The sequence below is a fragment of the Gordionus sp. m RMFG-2023 genome, chromosome 4 (genome assembly GCF_954871325.1).
Source record: "Gordionus sp. m RMFG-2023 chromosome 4, tfGorSpeb1-WG-v2, whole genome shotgun sequence".
NCBI classification, from domain to species: Eukaryota; Metazoa; Nematomorpha; class Gordioida; order Chordodea; family Parachordodidae; genus Gordionus; species Gordionus sp. m RMFG-2023.
The window spans coordinates 12,209,167-12,225,622 of NC_088778.1; the positions used below are offsets into that span (position 1 = coordinate 12,209,167).

The 16,456-nt window shown below is 26.2% G+C and overlaps 1 protein-coding gene and 1 long non-coding RNA gene across 2 annotated transcripts; both read left to right on the forward strand.

Annotated features, from left to right (window-relative positions):
* Positions 1-10,976: 10,976 nt before the first annotated feature.
* On the forward strand, positions 10,977-11,632 carry LOC135929136 (uncharacterized). Its single transcript, XR_010572488.1, has 3 exons — positions 10,977-11,255; positions 11,382-11,550; positions 11,596-11,632. It is a non-coding gene; the product is annotated as an uncharacterized LOC135929136 (long non-coding RNA).
* Positions 11,633-12,743: 1,111 nt separating this feature from the next.
* LOC135928480 (uncharacterized) lies at positions 12,744-13,336 on the forward strand. Its single transcript, XM_065464943.1, has 2 exons — positions 12,744-12,965; positions 13,012-13,336. The coding sequence occupies exons 1-2, from the start codon at positions 12,880-12,882 to the stop codon at positions 13,301-13,303; spliced, it is 378 nt and encodes a 125-aa protein (XP_065321015.1). The 5' UTR covers positions 12,744-12,879; the 3' UTR covers positions 13,304-13,336.
* Positions 13,337-16,456: the final 3,120 nt, after the last annotated feature.

Sequence of the window (16,456 nt, forward strand, 5' to 3'; positions counted from 1 at the left end):
ATTATTATATATAAAATATGTCTGTGTTAATGATAAATATATTGTAAATGAATAATTATATTATATCTTTTATGTTTGTGAATTATAAAAATTATTTTAAATGTATGTATATTTTCTTTAATTTTCTAAAAATTGTGTTTTTGAATGAATCCAAAAATCAACTTTTATTTTTGAAACAGAAATATATAAATAATAAACCATAATGTATAATTAGAAATCATTTATATTTTAAAATAAATAATGCAAATCATTTATTTTTAATTTTAGTTTTTTAACAGTTATATTGGAAGTTGAACAATCACATTTTCTCTTTAGGTCACTTAGAAGATTTTTTTTATAGAATACGTTGCGAACTATCAGGTATAGGAATTTTATAAGCTGATAAACTTGGTTCTGGTGTACCGCTTATAATGATGGTAGGGTTAGCTTGATCGATGCTATCATCTTTCTTATTTAAAGTTTCTGTTTCTGACTCCGCTATGTCGCCTATGATAAAAGAAACGCTTTTAGTCAAGGGAATAATTAGATCCTTAGAATCTTTTCTCTCTTGTTCTTTTAAATTTATTTCTTTCTCATTTGACCAATCAGGGGACGAAGGATTTAACGACGGCTTCCCCTTAATTTTTTTATGGGATAATACACACTCGCTATTATTTACTGAAGACAAGGTAGTCAACATTTCGAATGGGTCCATCTCATATGCGTCCTTAGTATATACAGGTGTTTGGTAACTTCTATTTTTCTCTTTTTTCGGGTAATTATAAGATTCAGAAATGAGACTTTTATATGCGCCTTCTATGTTGGACTCAATCTCTTTGTCTAGTTTTTCTCGTTCGTTTGATATCATCCTTCGAGCGTCTTCGACGTATACCTTGAAATTCTCTCTGGACTGAGGATCGATTAGCGAATCTTTTTCTTCTTTTTTGCTTCGTTCTTTTTTACGGATAAATTCGCGGTTTTTAATGGTAATTTCATCGAATAACCAGGTTTTATTTTCCCAACTTCCTATGGCCGCATCACTAATAATATTAGATATTCTATTCTCTAGCGATGGATCCAATCTTTTATCTAAACGTTTCATCAATGTTCTACCCAATTTAATTCCCTTATCAGGAGCCTGGATTTTTTTATCAATATCTTTTTCCATGCCAGCCTTCATGTGTGTGAAATCATTATTTATCATGATCTTTAAATTATCTATTTTTTGTTGGAACTCTTTGTTGAAATTCATCACATCCTTTTGCCATTCTTTGAGTAAAGCATTTTTGCCTTTTCCCAAGTTTCCGGCTTTCTTTAAAACGTCCATTTTCAAATTTTCTTTAACTTTAATGGTGAAAATTTTTTAAAATATAAAATTTTATGAATACCTCACGTTTTAAACAATCCTTAAATTAAATTTTTTGAATAGCCTATATAACCATTTAAAAGCCTGAAATTGGAATTCAAATATTCGACCAATCTGTTTACCTTTATTTTCAAAATCGGCTTTCTCTTCTATCCAGTTATTTAAAACATTCTCAACGCTTTTTTTCCATCTTTTTTCGAACGCGTGTCGTAGGGCTTCAATTCTTTTGGCTACAACAACGTCTTCCATTCTATCACTTTCTTCTTCTAGATTTTTCAAGGACATTGCATTTTGCTCTTCCCATTCCTCGTTCAGTTTCTTTTTCTCTTTGTTCCAGAACAATCTTAACTCTTCCACGAAGGCTTCGTCCTTTTCCCTTTGCTTGGTTTCTACGGTGGTCGTGAAAATTTCAAAATCTCCATCTATATCTTCTATATATGTCTCGAAATTGCCGTATAGTCCATCCAAAAATCTTCTAAACTCTTTGTTGAGCTCACGCATAAAATTTTTTCCTGAAGAATCGACCCAACTCTTCAATATAATTTCTCTCTCTTTTTTGAAATTTTGTATCGCGCTTAAACGTTTTCTTTGCCATTCGCGATGGAGCGTTACTCTTTTCTCCTTATTCACTTGGGCCAATTGACTTGGAATAATATTGTGATATCTGTTAACGTTATCTGTAACTGTTTATTTTGGTATTAATTGTGAAATTGATTAAAGAAAAGTAGGTGATTCTGAATATTTGGGGATTGGTATTCGAAATTTACAAATTGGAAGAATAGCCAAATATTTGATTATAAATTTAGTAAATTATTCGATTCAAATAAAAGCAAATATTAAATATTTCCATAATTAGAGGTCAGCGTGACCTGGCCCGTGAAGTTTAGCGAATTTACTTAACCCTAAGCTTAAAAAAATTGCGACGTTTTGGTCTGTAAAAATATTTCGCACAAGTTACAAGGCCCAAAAAATTTTTTGCCCGACCCACACTTCTAGGTCTCAGGCCGGCCCGATCTCTAATGCGGATATCTTGTTATTCAAATATTTTTTTGGCTTATTCGTAATAGGATAATTTTCAACATAAATAAATATTAAAAGATTTAACTTTTTATCAAATCTTTTTCAAATTTTTTCTTGAATCTGGATTTTTTTATCATCTTTTCAACCATGATAGGAGAGGGAGTATATCTATGATCTTTTTTAAAGACCATTTCTTCGGATCCACCCGACTTTAAAGTGTAATTTTTCTCAGTGTTATTAAGTTTTATGTCGACATACTTTTTTTTATTATCAGGATTCTCGTGCAGATCAATATCAATATTGATAGTGATCTTTATATAATAGTTATGTAAAAAATTGTTTTTTTTTTAGTTATGGTAGTATTTAACAAAAATTTAAAATCGATTTCTTAAATTAATAATGATAACCTCATCTTCCGTCTCACCTTGATCGTTATCTAATCAAAAATATTAAGAATTTTCAAATTATTATATTATTAACATTTAAAATTACTTAAATGATGTCTATTTAAACTTTCTTTTTCTGCTATTCGATTTAGCATAATTTGGGTCCAAGATTTTCGATTTTTTAAAGACATATTTTGTTCTAGTTTTAATTGCGCTTCATCCCTTTTTGCCTTAGATAAATCCACAGCTAAGTCCCTTTCTGGGAACATAATATACTCGTGCATTTCTTGAGCCATATACGTAGGGGTTATATATTTTGTCTGGTCCACTAGGTAACTAAAATTTTTTAACCTATCTATTTTTGTCATGAGTCCCGAAGATCTATAAGGAGACTTCGCCAACGGTATCTGATTTTTAATTATGTTGGAGACTACATTCCTCCCAAATCTGTCAGAGGAATATGTCCTTTCATAATCCAGTCCCATCTGCATTTAAAGGAATGATACTATTTACATCGAAGTACACAATTATTTATGAGCCATGAGGATTATAACCAAGTCTACTAAAATAACAATTATGTTAACGAATAATAAAATATACTGTGTCGATTTTTCCATAAAAATGAAATGTAATGTCATTATTACGTCGCAAAATTTAAATATAGATGTAACACGTTTTTCACAAAAAGTTATTTCAAAAAACTTAAATATGGGTTAGACATCTAAAACATATCAACATAAACACAAATTTTTATAGAGCAGGCTAGAAATATAGAATGAAACAATAGATGATTTTATAGATTGTGGATTACAATTACTTATAAAGCGTTTTCTGTTGTAACAGCTATTTTTTCTAAATTGGTCGATCAATATACTAACCAAAGCTAAGAATAACGCCGTTTTAAATTTTGCCTTTTACCAATCTTTGCAAGCAAAATTTTGTGTGTATTAATATTTTTACCAAAATCATTTTAATATGGTAATTTAATTATTTTCAAGATTCCAATGATGATTCAATAATTTTTGGAACACTAATTTTGACGTTATAGCATTTATAGAAGATAATTTTAAATAAAAAATAACGCCATTTGAATTTCGTGTTTTAACCAATGTTTTAAATGGTCATAACTATATTTTAGAGTATATTTTAGAGTGAAGGATCTTGTGCTTTTGAAAATCTGTAAAAACAAGGTTTCACTGTTATTTTTTAATTTTAAATGCTCCTTTGAATTCCAATTGATCGAATTGTCCAGAAGAAAATTCTTAATATAAATAATGAAGAAATTAATAATACGGTCATAACCTGGAACACCTACATAGAGAGGCAATTTAAAAGATCACATCAAATCTACTTGCATGTATTTGCAACAGAATGATTTATTCTTTGGGTTATAAACTTTAAAGTGAAATTTTTATATCTTAAATACACGTTTTAGTTTAATGATAGGCCAAGAAAAAATTCTTTATTTACTTTAACCAAAAGATAAAAGATATTATTTCCCCAAAAAATATAAAGATGGGACCTTTATAGAATAAACAAAAGTTGTTTTTAGGTCGAGTCTAAGTTTGTATTGGAATTTGAGAGTATTCACGTAAGTGTGGTATGCAAGGCAAATAAATAATTCTATTCTTATAAATTAAAAATGTTTGATCTAAGCACTGCCGGCATTGTTGGGGACAATTCCTAGAAGACTTCACTTCGTTATTAAAGCTAAAATGACCCATATTAGTGTGTTATATTCATGAATATCAATATTTGTTGCTATAACTCACACATTCAGCCTTTTTTTAAAACAAATTCTTATTTATATGGGCTATTATATGTATATTTAATATTTTTATTTGACAATATATTAAATATTTCTTCCTATCTTAATATGTGTTTATTGCATATGTAAAAACCGGTATTATTTTTGGTTTTGGCTAGTATAAAATTTTGTTCATGTCGTACAGATCATAATTAACACTTTCTATATATCATTTAAAATCATATTAAAATTTTATATAAATCATTTATTTGATACGTGATATTAAGTGCACTAGCCCTAAAAATGTCATGGACTCGCCAATCGCACATCTTTCACCGGCTTAATAATTTTTTCATGTATCCATCTATTCAGTTCTTCGCCCACAAGATCAATCTTTGAATAAGGTATATGTCTTGGTGCATAGATGTAGCCAGAAGGGGGGGGGGCAAGGGGAAATCCCCAACCCCTTCAGAAATTTATCACTTTTTGTAAATATCATTTTTAGCTAATAAAAAAAAATTCCCCTTAGTCCTCCCCCCACTTCCTGACCCTCAAATATGTATGCATATATCTTAAATAATAATTTAAAAGAAAGAATGTAAAAGTTGATATTTTTTATAAAACTATATAGATTTTTGGGAAAATGAATTAATAAATATGTAAAATGAACCAAAAATGTTTTTTAATAAATGGAATATAAGCCAAAGATAAGTCTTAAGACAGAAGCGAAATGTATTATAATTATTAATAATAGATCCATAAAATTACTAAATAATATAATATATCAAATATAATTTTTTATAAAGTAAGTAATTTTAATTTATTTATCTTAATAAAAGTAAAATATAATTATAAAACTATTGATAAAATAAAATCATAAATTAAAAAAATATTAAAACACAATACAAACAGTGGAATATTATATGTCGTAGATTTACAGTATATCTAATTATCAAATGACAATCAAGTAATTTTTACCAATATAGCGAATTATATATTTTACAGAAAACTATAAAATATTGATAAGGACATCAGAAAATATCTTTTAAAGACATTGGGGGATGAATAATATGAAGATAAATTTAAATATCATTTTTACTTAAAATAAATAGATGGCGTTAAATAATTGAATGCAAATTGTTGCTATATTTAATATCAAGAGCATTGATTAGTAAAATTTGTTAAATTATTAACTGTAATATATTCTCTAACTGTCAAATATAGTGTTGTTAATCGACTAAATTTAGTCGACTAACACACGACTAACTAATAGTTTTAGTCGAAAAATTCGACTAAAAACTTTAGCAACTAAATTAGTCTATTAGTCGACTAATTTGGTCGACTAATTTAGTCGACTAAAACGACTAATATAGTCGACTAAAACGACTAACATAGTCGACTAAAACGACTAACATAGTCGACTAAAACGACTAAAACGACTAATATAGTCGACTAAAACGACTAACATAGTCGACTAAAACGACTAATTTAGTCGACTAAAACGACTAATTTAGTCGACTAAAACGACTAATTTAGTCGACTAAAAGAACTAATTAAGTCGACTAAAAGAACTAATATAGTCGACTAAATTAAGTCATTAAACATAACATAATCGTTATTTTTGATAAATTTTTTATGTAAAAATATATGTTGTAAAGATGTAAAAATAAAATTTCAGTGAAGATGTACCATCATAGAAAAATATTAATTGTTATTTTTGAAAAGTAAATAGATAAAAATATATTTATTGTAAAAGTGTTAAAAAAAATTTCAGTGAAGATGTACCATAGAAGAGTGACAATTGTCATAATCGTTATTTTTGAACTTTTTTGAATTTTTTTAAAGTAAATAGGTAAAAATATATATTGTAAAGATGTTAAAATAAAATTTCAGTGAAGATTTACCATAGAAAAGTGACAATTGTCATAATCATTATTTGTGAACTTTTTTGAATTTTTTCAAAGCAAATAGGTAAAAATATATATTGTAAAGATGTTAAAATAAAATTTCAGTGAAGATGTACCATAGAAAAGAGACAATTGTCATAATCGTTATTTTTGAACTTTTTTGAATTTTTTCAAAGCAAATAGGTAAAAATATATATTGTAAAGATGTTGAAATAAAATTTCAGTGAAGATGTACCATAGAAAAGTGACAATTGTCATAATCGTTATTTTTGAACTTTTTGATTTTTCAAGCAAATGGTAAAAATATATTGTAAAGATGTTGAAATATATTCAGTGAAGATGTCATAGAAAAGTGACAATTGTCATAATCGTTATTTGTGAATTTTTTAAAACAAAATTATAAAAATATATATTGTAAAGATGTTAAAATAAAATTTCAGTGAAGATGTACCATAGAAAGGTGACAATAGTCATAATCGTTATTTTTGAACTTTTTTGAATTTTTTTAAAGTAAATAGGTAAAAATATATATTGTAAAGATGTTAAAATAAAATTTCAGTGAAGATGTACCATAGAAAGGTGACAATTGTCATAATCGTTATTTTTGAACTTTTTTGAATTTTTTAAAGTAAATAGGTAAAAATATATATTGTAAAGATGTTAAAATAAAATTTCAGTGAAGATGTACCAGAGAAAAGTGATAATCGTCATAATCATTATTTTTTAATTTTTTTAAATTTTTTCAAAGCAAATAGGTAAAAATATATATTGTAAAGATGTTAAAATAAAATTTCAGTGAAGATGTACCATAGAAAAGTGACAATTGTCATAATCGTTATTTTTGAACTTTTTTGAATTTTTTCAAAGCAAATAGGTAAAAATATATATTGTAAAGATGTTGAAATAAAATTTCAGTGAAGATGTACCATAGAAAAGTGACAATTGTCATAATCGTTATTTTTGAACTTTTTTGATTTTTTTCAAAGCAAATAGGTAAAAATATATATTGTAAAGATGTTGAAATATAATTTCAGTGAAGATGTACCATAGAAAAGTGACAATTGTCATAATCGTTATTTGTGAACTTTTTTGAAATTTTTTAAAACAAATAGGTAAAAATATATATTGTAAAGATGTTAAAATAAAATTTCAGTGAAGATGTACCATAGAAAGGTGACAATTGTCATAATCGTTATTTTTGAACTTTTTTGAATTTTTTTAAAGTAAATAGGTAAAAATATATATTGTAAAGATGTTAAAATAAAATTTCAGTGAAGATGTACCAGAGAAAAGTGATAATCGTCATAATCATTATTTTTTAACTTTTTTATATTTTTTCAAAGCAAATAGGTAAAAATATATATTGTAAAGATGTTAAAATAAAATTTCAGTGAAGATGTACCATAGAAAAGAGACAATTGTCATAATCGTTATTTTTGAACTTTTTTGAATTTTTTCAAAGCAAATAGGTAAAAATATATATTGTAAAGATGTTAAAATAAAATTTCAGTGAAGATGTACCATAGAAAGGTGACAATTGTCATAATCGTTATTTTTGAACTTTTTTGAATTTTTTTAAAGTAAATAGGTAAAAATATATATTGTAAAGATGCTAAAATAAAATTTTAGTGAAGATGTACCATAATACCAATTTAGATAAATGATAAAAATATTTTATTCAAAAATAGCGCACGGGTCGGGCTTCAGTCGACTCATGACTAATTAACCGGTTTGAATATGAGTCGTTTTGCCGGCCTCGGTCAACTATCTAGCAACAAAAGACATTGTGTTGTTAAAAAGACAGTTCAACCCGACTCAGAGTCTCTAGACGTTATTCGAATTAGTTGATTAACTCAAGTCGACTCTTTTATAGTCAAAACAATTGGTCCCTTTATTTTAAACTCTTATCTATATAGGAGAGACTGGGGTTATTCGAACCAATTTTTACAAAATTGGCAGCTCCTATGATTAGATACCTAAATCTATATTCTATAAAGGTGCACTTATCAAAAATCTTAAGATTATAATTATTTTTTTAAATTTTAATTATTTGTAAAAGTGATAATTTTGTTCAACAAGTCCCGATAGCAGGGTGAGGCAAACCACTTCAAGAGGCTTCTTAAACCATTGGTTTTTTAGGCCATAAAATATTGAAATGCATTTTTATTTATTAATAATGATATGTATTGAATAATTTTATTGTTCAAAATATGATATTACTTATAAATTGAAGCTAATAAATAATATATAAAAATTGAAACTTAATTTTTGCTAATTTAATAAACATTTTGGACATAAAAAATATATGAATTAGAGATTAAGATTTCTAAGTATTCCCAAACCAATCATACCCGGTCCCCATTCCCTAAAGTTCTTAAATCAATTGGGTAGAAGAATTGCATTAAGGACAGGGGTCAAAAACGAGTCCTTATCTCTTAAACAAAAAATCCAATTCGAAATTCTAAAAATGTTTCTTCGAAACCTCCCTTTTCCCTCCTAGTTCAGCACCTATAATTTGCAAAATATTTTTTTTAGCGGTTTAAATCAGAGTTGTGCATTTGACCGGTCAAATAAGTTTCTGTCAATTGACCGATATTTGACCGGTAAAATATGGTCAAATTCAAATATATGTTTTTTTAAGTTAATATCTATATTATTAATTTTTTAAATTTCATTGTCATTAAATAACTAACATTTAGCTATCCGTAACAGATTCTTGTTCTGATTCATATTCAATATTATTATTTTCTTTAATATTTTTTAATCAATTTTCCTGATGTCTTAGATCTTCAATCGATTTCTATTTTTATAAGAATATTAACCCAAATTGACCTATTTCCTTCAAAATAAGAAGTAGAACTAGGAATTATTAATTTCTTAATGTGGTGGGCAAAGTTTAATCTATTAACTTGAGGTCGAAATTAATTGTTTTTGTAAATTACTACTTTCCTAATTCGCTTAATTAAACATGCTGTTTTTGCTTTTGAAATTAATTATATCACTTAAAATATTTTGGTCATCACTATCTTGTAAAATAGCTAATTCTAGAATTATATCACATACTTCATTAAATTCACTACTAGTGAGATTCCCCTCTTGATAGATCAATTTGACCGTATTTGACCAGGCCAAATACTCCTTTGGTCAAGTGACTGATCAATTGACCGACTTGCCAACCCTGGTTTAAATATTGATATAAATATCATAAATTGTTTCTCGTGAAATATAGATATAGTATATAATATTTTTTTTTCTTTCGTTAATCATTATTTTTTTTGATTTTTTTGAAAGTAAATGGTAAATTTTTTCTTAAATTAAAATAAAAATACCTCCTCCCCCCCCCCCCCCACGTTTTGGTAAGAAATATAATTTTAAAAAAAACAATGAATTTTACTTAAATTAAAATAAAAATACCCCCTCTCCTCCCCCCCCCCCCCCCCCAGTTTTGGTAAAAAATATAATTTAAAAAAAAACAAAACAATGAATTTTATATGCCAAAAAATAAAATTATTCCCCTCATTCCCTTTAGGTGCCAGCTAGGCGTTAACAAATTATAAGAATAAAAATAGATTAAGTTATTTATTTTTAAATTTTATAGAGTCTTATAAAAATAATTAAAAGGGTAATATTTCGTTAACAGATATTGATGATGGTGAGGATAATTTTAATTATTGATAATATAGATATAGATTCGCCCACAAATGCACTCCACATAGAACTTGATAATATTCATGAAGGTGCTAATATTCATACAGATGGCAGGTAAAATTAGTAAAAGAAAAATAGGGAGACCTTTAAATGGAACTCCTAAATTACAAAAAGGTTCTAGGTTATTTCAGGTAATATCATAAGTTAGATGATAATATAGGGCATTGGCCAGAAGCGTCCAAAACTCGAAAAAGGTGTAAACTATGTGTTAGCGTATATTCAAGGACTAAGTGTGAAAAATGTGAAATTTATTTATACTCTAACCAGAATAGAAATTGTTTCAAAACTTTTCATAATAAATACATATATATTTTTTTATACATGCAATTCGCTCAATGATGTCAAATTGTATCGTGATTTTTTTTTTACCTGTAAACTATGAAAAAAAAGTAGAAATCAAATTGTTTTTTAGTTTTATTTTAAAAAGTCGAGCTTTAAAGGGTTAATTTAGAAATTAAATTTTTGATTAAATTATATTTGGTTGAATACAATTTTTAAAAAATGGAATTTTTAAGTTTTTTTTTCAAAACTAAATTGATAGTAAGTATAAAGATACTGTAAGCACTGGATTACGTAGTAATTAACAAATATAAATTAAATGGTAAATTTTTTTAAAAAAATATTTTTTCAAAGGGAAAAGGCTAACATTTTAAATGTAGTTTTAATTATTTTTATATCATTGAACTAAGAATTAAATTCTCTATCCAAAAATGCTTAGATTTTTTGGATTGTGATTTTAATTCTGAGATCATTGATATAAAAATACTTAAAATTTCCTTGGATGATACTGTGTATTTTTTAAATGTTTTACGTTTTTGTTTTTACACCATTTAATAAATTCATTTGAAATAAATTGTGGACCATGGTTATACTCATTTTTCTAATCTATTTATTCAATTCTTACTTGAATCTTTAATTCTATCGATCTCGATCCATTATAAGTATGCATCAATTCCTACCAGAGTCATTTTGGGTCGATTTTTCGCCCAAAAATTAACTCAATAAGTACATTAACAACATTAACTATACACAATATTTTATAGAATCAAAAGGCCGATAGTTTTCACATTGCAGTAGAAAATAGTTATGAAATCATAAACAATGAAGGAATCAATATTCGTGGGTTTGACACAGATTCAGATGTAATATATTTCGATAGTATAAAATTTTAACAATTTTAAAATTATATAATATAATATATCCTTTTTTTTATAATAACAATAAATCACAAATATAAAATATATTTTTTATGTATAAATAATATATAGATAGAGCCCTTGACTAGCCAAGATGCTATTATATGTGACTTATCACAGATTTCAGATATATCTACATCTAGTAAGTTAAATATTTCCAATGTATTCAAGATGACTCCGACAAAATCTCGCCGAAAGTGTATATACTGCAATACACATTATAGTTTAAATACAGCCTCAAGTATGTATTATTAAAATTTAATATACGATTATAATATATTTTTAGCAAATTTAAAAAGGCACATTTCTAAATCACATTCGCATTTAAAAATGGAAAACAAAAACAAAAAAAGACATTCATTAGTGGGGATAAGAAATTTAGTATCTCACGAAAATACACAATTGAATAAATTAATTATGAGATATATTATAAAATGTAACATCTCATTTAATAAAATAGAATCTCCATATTTCAGAGATATTTTCTCTTTTATATTTAAAAATAAGAGAATATGGTGCAGGCAGACGGCTGCCTGCTATGTTAAAGATTTATATAAAAAATCTAAAAATAAAATTATTAAAGACCTTAAACAGGTCAATAGTAAAATCTGCCTTACAACGGACATATGGACCGGAATAAACTCAATATCTTATTGTTCTATAACAATACATTATATTGACAAAAATTGGAAATTTGTCAATTTCCTACTTGATCTAATAGATTTACCTCATCCACATACGGGTGAGATAATCTTTTATCCTCTCTCCAATCTTTTGGCATACAAGAAAAAGTAATGTCCATTACTATCGATAATGCAAAAATTTCCTCTGCTCTGTGTCTATTATGACAAAATTTATATAGATAAATACGGTTATTCTCTATATAGCATTAGATGCCTGGCTCATATATTAAATATAATAGTGAGCTCAGGAATGAATATCATGAATGAAAAATTGGAAAAAATAAATTAATTCGTTAAAAAGTTGCATAATTCCCCCAAATTTTTGAAGGAAGATATGGAATTATCAGGTGGGACTCGTATACCACTTGATGTCGTCACAAGATGGAATTCCAAATTCTTAATGATTTCCATAATTAACAAAGTAATAACAAAAACCATTTTTAAATTTAATTTTATATTTAAAGAATATTGATGTGGTAAATGATTTAGGCAAGAAAGGCAGCCTTCCTGATAATCAAATTATTATAAATAATGAAGAGGCCAAATTTTTAAAAGATATTGAAATATTTTTGAAACCATTCTTCAATATTACCCAAGAAATATCCTCAGATACAAATTCTACAATTGGTTCGGCAGTTTTATTTATAGATGAAATTGTCAAAACACTAGAAGATGTTAGTGAAAATCATGAAAACGTAACAATAAAAAATGCTGCTAGTGTTATGTTAAAAAAATCAAAGATAAATATGAAACACATAAATACTCTTTCAAATTATATATCGTGTTTGTTAGACCCAAAGACAAAGAAAAAATTTTTGCCTAAATTTATAAATAATCCTGATTATTTTAAAAATTTCGAAACGTTATATATTAAATATAAAAGTACAATGTCAGGATCGTCAGCGTACGATTACAATGAGCCCGATATGGAAGCCATGCCTTATTCTGTGCGTATACATAATAAACTAAGAAGGTAAATATGATTACATAGTTATATATATATTGTCTTTATTATTTAGGGCTAATTATGAAATTCCACAACATGCCACAGATGAAATAGATACATATTTAAAAGAGGAAGTAGCTAGTCCGACAACCAATGTACTCGATTGGTGGCAAAAAAACAGCTCAATATATCCAACTTTGTCTTTAATGGCCAGAGACTTTTCGGCTCAGCAAACTACGAGTGTTGCCAGGGAAAGAATCTTTAGCAAAGCGGTGGAATGCATGACTAAAAAACGTAGCCGCCTTTCATCCATCACTTTGAAGCAATGTTTATCTATTGATTGCTGGGACATAGAACTTTTATAATGATATTATATTAACATTTTTTAAATATATATTTCCGCGTATTTTAATGAAAATATTTTTATATTATGTGTACGTTTATTTATTAATAAATTGAATTAAATTAAATGCGTCTTCCTTTGAATTTTTTTTTATCATAAAGAATGCAGAAATTTTTAGTTATTGAAGCGATATTTAATCATGGGTAAAAAAATGTGAAATAAAATTTTAAATAATTTTTATAGACTTTTCGTCTTGCCCTGCCCATATAAAAAAAACTAAACCACGCTCGCCCCCCCCCCATATAAATATAAATATGCCCATTCTTCAAATTTTTTAAGCATCTAATAAAAAATAAATTATAGTTTCACCCTTACTAAAAATTTCATAATTTAGTTACTAAAAATTTCATGATTTAGTAAGCATAAAAAATATTCGATTTAAATGATGATATTGCCAATTGTGTAAGTTTTTCCAAGGAAATACCTTTACTATTTTTTTCATCAAAATGTAGGAAGTAAATATTACACATCCAAAATAAGTTCTCTTTTCGCCGAAAAAAACAGTTCTGATGTTTATAATTTTATCAATTATAGGACGAAATAATTGTAATCAATCCTACAAGTATTTTTATTAACTCATTAATTTTTCCGAGATAACATCCGAAACAGTTATCGATAATCTGGTATTTAAAATTTTTTTTATAAGAATATATTTTTTAATGTTTATCTAATGAATTTTAAATGAAAAATAAAAGTTAAAAATTTGTTAGCCTTCCTATTGTTAAAATTTTTCAAAGATCCGTTAGCACTTTTAAAAATTTGAAAATATTTTAAATAACGATTATGACAATTATCATTCTTATATGGTACATATTCATTTAAGTTTTATTTTAACATCATTACAATATATATTCTTACCTATTTACTATAAAAAAATTCAAAAAAGTTCAAAAATAACGATTATAACAATTGTCACCTTTCTATGGTAGATCTTCACTGAAATTTTATTTTAACATCTTTACAATATATATTTTTACCTATTTGTTTTAAAAAAATTCAAAAAAGTTCACAAATAACGATTATGACAATTGTCACCTTTCTATGGTACATCTTCACTGAAATTTTATTTTAACATCTTTACAATATATATTTTTACCTATTTGTTTTAAAAAAATTCAAAAAAGTTCACAAATAACGATTATGACAATTGTCACCTTTCTATGGTACATCTTCACTGAAATTTTATTTTAACATCTTTACAATATATATTTTTACCTATTTACTTTAAAAAAATTCAAAAAAGTTCAAAAATAACGATTATAACAATTGTCACCTTTCTATGGTACATCTTCACTGAAATTTTATTTTAACATCTTTACAATATATATTTTTACCTATTTGTTTTAAAAAAATTCAAAAAAGTTCACAAAGATTATGACAATTGTCACTTTTCTATGGTACATCTTCACTGAAATATTATTTTAACATCTTTACAATATATATTTTTACCCATTTACTTTAAAAAAACTCAAAAAAGTTCAAAAATAACGATTATGACAATTGTCACCTTTCTATGGTACATCTTCACTGAAATTTTATTTTAACATCTTTACAATATATATTTTTACCTATTTGTTTTAAAAAAATTCAAAAAAGTTCACAAATAACGATTATGACAATTGTCACCTATCTATGGTACATCTTCACTGAAATTTTATTTTAACATCTTTACAATATATATTTTTACCTATTTACTTTAAAAATTCAAAAAGTTCACAAATAACGATTATGACAATTGTCACTTTTCTATGGTACATCTTCACTGAAATTTCATTTTAACATCTTTACAATTTATATTTTTACCTATTTACTTTAAAAAATTCAAAAAAGTTCAAAAATAACGATTATGACAATTGTCACCTTTCTATGGTACATCTTCACTGAAATTTTATTTTAACATCTTTACAATATATATTTTTACCTATTTACTTTAAAAAGTTCAAAAATAACGATTATAACAATTGTCATCTTTCTATGGTACATCTTCACTGAAATTTTATTTTAACATCTTTACAATATATATTTTTACCTATTTGTTTTAAAAAAATTCAAAAAAGTTCACAAATAACGATTATGACAATTGTCACCTATCTATGGTACATCTTCACTGAAATTTTATTTTAACATCTTTACAATATATATTTTTACCTATTTACTTTAAAAAAATTCAAAAAAGTTCACAAATAACGATTATGACAATTGTCACCTATCTATGGTACATCTTCACTGAAATTTTATTTTAACATCTTTACAATTACAATATATATTTTTACCTATTTGCTTTGAAAAAATTCAAAAAAGTTCAAAAATAACGATTATGACAATTATCACTTTTGTATGGTACATCTTCACTGAAATGTTAACTTAATATGTTTACGATATATATTTTTACCTTTAACCTATATATGCTGCTAACTAAAAAAATCAACTTAGTCGACTAAATTAGTCGTTTTAGTCGACTATATTAGTCGTTTTAGTCGACTAAATTAGTCGTTGTAGTCGACTATGTTAGTCGTTTTAGTCGACTATGTTAGTCGTTTTAGTCGACTATGTTAGTCGTTTTAGTCGACTAAATTAGTCGTTTTAGTCGACTATGTTAGTCGTTTTAGTCGACTATGTTAGTCGTTTTAGTCGACTATATTAGTCGTTTTAGTCGACTATATTAGTCGTTTTAGTCGATTTCCATGACTACGACTATTAGTCGTAGTCGAAAGAACTCGACTAATATAGTCATAAAATATTTTTACAAATTTTAATAAAAAAAATAAGCCTGTAACAAATATGAAATATATTTTTATTAGTTTATATAAAATAAAAATATAATAAATTACTTGTATTGTATATACCTTAAAATAAAAGCATGGTAATAATTGATTCCAAACAATTATAAGAAATTTATTCATAAAAAGTAAGTAGACATATAGTTGATTTTACTCTATTATATAGAATTAGTTATAAAATATTAGGTATAGTCTATATGTATTAGTATATATACATATAGACTAAAGTAACCCGGCCGAAGGCCCGCCCAAAAGGGGGTCTGGGGGCGAGGCCCCCAGTAATTTTTTAATTTTTCTCCCCTTATGAAAATCCTGGCTACGCTTATGTCTTGGTG

Bases quoted from the DNA above. Each gene is read 5' to 3' on its own strand.
- LOC135928480 (XM_065464943.1), top strand. From the start codon at position 12,880: ATGTCAGGATCGTCAGCGTACGATTACAATGAGCCCGATATGGAAGCC. The intron at 12,966-13,011 runs GTAAATATGATT...TTTATTATTTAG, and splicing joins ATACATAATAAACTAAGAAG to GGCTAATTATGAAATTCCAC.